This window comes from Polistes fuscatus, unplaced genomic scaffold (assembly GCF_010416935.1).
Source record: "Polistes fuscatus isolate 324 unplaced genomic scaffold, CU_Pfus_HIC Scaffold15, whole genome shotgun sequence".
Taxonomy (NCBI): domain Eukaryota; kingdom Metazoa; phylum Arthropoda; class Insecta; order Hymenoptera; family Vespidae; genus Polistes; species Polistes fuscatus.
The window spans coordinates 1,143,146-1,146,758 of NW_025113053.1; the positions used below are offsets into that span (position 1 = coordinate 1,143,146).

The window sequence follows — 3,613 nt, forward strand, 5'->3', positions numbered from 1 at the left end:
AAATTAAAAATTGTAAATTTTATAACATTTTCATTTAAAAGCTCTTTTAATGCTCTACAACCAGATTAAAAACTTAAGTATTTAAAATACAGGGTTTTTATAAAAAAAGAAGGAATCTGAACAAAAAAAATTTAATTACTCGAAAACTAACAAATTTAAAATGTTATAACATGGTCATTTAAAAGCTCTTTTAATGCTCTACAACCAGATTTAAAACCTAAATATTTAAAACTTATAGGTTTTCTAAAAAAAAAGATGCTGTACACATAAACTTTAATTTCTCGAAGAATAACTAATTTCAATATGTTTTAAAATAGCTACTTTAAAACTCTTTTAATACCCAACAACATGATGTTTAGCAAAAGTATTTTAATTACATAGGGTGTCTAAACATAAAAGAAGTACTTTGTACACATAAACTTTAATAACTCGAAAACTAATAAATTATAAAATGTTATAACACTGTTATTTAAAAGCTTTTTAATGCCTAACATCTTGATGTTAAGGTGAAGTATTTAAAAAACATATGGTGTCATAAAAAAAAGAAGTAATTTGTACAAAAAAACTTTAATAACTCGAAAACTAATAAATTATAAAATGTTTTAACATGGTCATTTTAAAGATTTTTTAATGCTCTACAACCAGATTTAAAACTTAAATATTTAAAACTTATAGGTTTTCTAAAAAAAAAAAAGATGCTGTACACTTAAACTTTAATTTCTCGAAGAATAACCTATTTCAAAATGTTTTAAAATAGCTATTTTAAAGCTTTCTTCACCCAACAACATGATGTTGAGCAAAAGTATTTAAAATACATAGGGTACCTAAAAATAAAAAAAGTACTTTTTACACAAAAACTTTAATAACTCGAAAAATTACCAAATTGTAAAATGTTATAACATGGTCATTTAAAAGCTCTTTTAATGCTCTACAACCAGATTTAAACCTAAATATTTGAAACTTATAGGTTTTCTAAAAAAAGGAATATGCTGTACACTTAAACTTTAATTCTTAAGAATAACTTATTTCAAAATTTCTTAAAATAGCTATTTTAAAGCTCTTTTCAACACCAACAACATGATGTTGAGCAAAAGTATTTAAAATACATAGGGTACCTAAAAATAAAAGAAGTACTTTTTACACAAAAACTTTAATAACTCGAAAACTAATAAATTCTAAAATGTTATAAAATTGTCAGTTAAAAGCTCTTTTAATGCTCTACAACCTGATTTAAAACTTAAGTATTTAAAATATAAGGGTTTTATAAAAAAAAGAAGGAATCTGAACACAAAAAATTTAATTACTCGAAAACTAACAAATTTTAAAATGTTATAACATGGTTATTTTAAAGCTCTTTTAATGCTCTACAACAGCTTTAAAACCTAAATATTTAAAACTTACAGGTTTTCTAAAAAAAAAGATGTGTACACATAACTTTAATTTCTCGAAGAATAACTAATTTCAAANGCACAATAACTTCAATTACTCGATAACAAGCAATTTTAAAAATGTTTTCAATACTGACATTCTTAAGCTGTTTAAATGCTCTAAAATTCTATAGGTAAACTTAAGTAGTTTAAAACTTATAGGTTGTTGTTAAAAAAAATATAAAGTAGCTGAAACATAAATTATAAGTTCTCAAAGACTAACTTATTTTCAAATGTTTTTAAAAGTGCCATTTTAAAGCTCTTAATGCCAAAAAACATGATTTTAAGGCAAAAATTGAAAATACATAGGGTTTCAAAAAAAAGAGTACTTTGTCTCAACAACTTTAATAACGCGAAACTAACATATTCTAAAATGGTATAAGACTGTCATTTTTATGCTCTTTTAAGCTCTACAACCCGATTAAAAACTTAAGTATTTAAAATATATGAGTTTTTAAAAAAAAGAAGTATTTGTACACTAAATTTTTAATAACTCGAAAACTAACAAATTCTAAAATGGTATAACATGGTCATTTTTAAGCACTTTTATTGCTCTACATCCTGATTTAAGACTTAAGTATTTAAAATGTATAGTTTAAGAAAAAAGAAGGAATCTGTGCACAAAACTTCAAATACTCGATAACAAGCATTTTAAAAATGTTTTATATTGTCATTTTAAAGCTCATTAAATGCTCTACTTTATGCTAAACTTAAGTATTTAAACTTATAGGTTTTTTTAAAAAAAAAAGAAGAAGATTACACATATATCATAATTTCCCAAAGACTAACTATTTCAAATGTTTTAAAATAGCCATTTTAAGCTCTTTTAGATGAAAAAAATATGATTTTAAGCAAAATTATTAAAATACATAGGGTGTCAAAAAAAAGAAGTACTTTGTACTCAAAAACTTTAATAACTCCAAAAATAACAAATTCTAAAATAGTATAACATGGTCATTTTTAAGCTCTTTTAATGCTCTATAAACTGATTTAAAACTTAAGTATTTAAAATATATAGAGTATTTAAAAAAAAAGAAGTATTTGTACACAAAATTTTTAATAACTCGAAAACTAACAAATTCTAAAATGGTATAACATGGTCATTTTTAAGCTCTTTTATTGCTCTACATCCTGATTTAAGACTTAAGTATTTAAAATATATAGAGTTTAAAAAAAAAGAAGGAATCTGTACACAAAAACTTCAATTACTCGATAACAAGCAATTTATAAATTTTTTATTGTCATTTTAAAGCTCTTTACATGCTCTTAAATCTTATGCTAAACTTAAGTATTTAAAACTTATAGGTTTTTAAAAAAAAAATATAAAGTAGCTGTAAACATAAATTATAATTTCTCAAAGACTAACTTATTTTAAAATGTTTTAAAATTGCCATTTTAAAGCTCTTTTAATGCCAATAACATGATTTTAAGCAAAATTATTTAAAATACATAGGGTGTCAAAAAAAAAGGAAGTACTTTGTACACAAAAACTTTAATATCCCGAAAACTAACAAATTCTAAAATGTTGTAACATGGTCATTTTAAAGCTCTTTTAATGCTTTACAACCTGATTTAAAACTTAAGTATTTAAAATATATAGAGATTAAAAAAAAAAGAAAGAATCTGTACACAAAAACTTCAATTACTCGATAACAAGCAAATTTAAAAATGTTTTAATATTGTCATTTTAAAGCTCATTAAATGCTCTAAAATCTTATGCTAAGCTTAAGTATTTAAAACTTATAGGTTTCTTTAAAAAAAAAAAGAAAGAAGCTTACACATAAATTTTAATTACTCAAAGACTAACTTATTTCAAAATGTTTTAGATTAGCCATTTTAAAGCTCTTTTAATGCCTAAAAACATGATTTTAAGCAAAATTATTTAAAATACATAGGGTGTCTAAAAAAAAGAAGTACTTTGTACATGGTTTTGAAACCAATATTACCGACCAAAAAAAAGAAGTCGCTTCCCGAGAGTTAACCGTAACTCAAAGATTTTTATAGTTTACTGGAAATTTTCGTTCTAAAACGATTGGGAATATTAGCCATTATCATGTATACGAAAGAAACGTTATCTGTGAAACACACCTCTCCACTCAATTAATTGACTATTCTAATCATTATTAATTACGCGGTGAGGAATTTACATGTGCATCTAAGAAATAAAATAATACAATACATTCGAT

General features: G+C 23.3%; 1 protein-coding gene across 1 annotated transcript in view; it reads right to left on the reverse strand.

The window, feature by feature from the left end:
* Positions 1-3,550: 3,550 nt before the first annotated feature.
* The window catches only part of LOC122514649 (cell division cycle 5-like protein), a 1,752-nt gene continuing 1,689 nt past the window's right edge, over positions 3,551-3,613 (reverse strand). The window contains exon 2 of the mRNA XM_043631585.1: positions 3,551-3,582. Coding sequence (XP_043487520.1) covers positions 3,551-3,582 — 32 coding nt within the window. The remainder of the gene's footprint in view (positions 3,583-3,613) is intronic.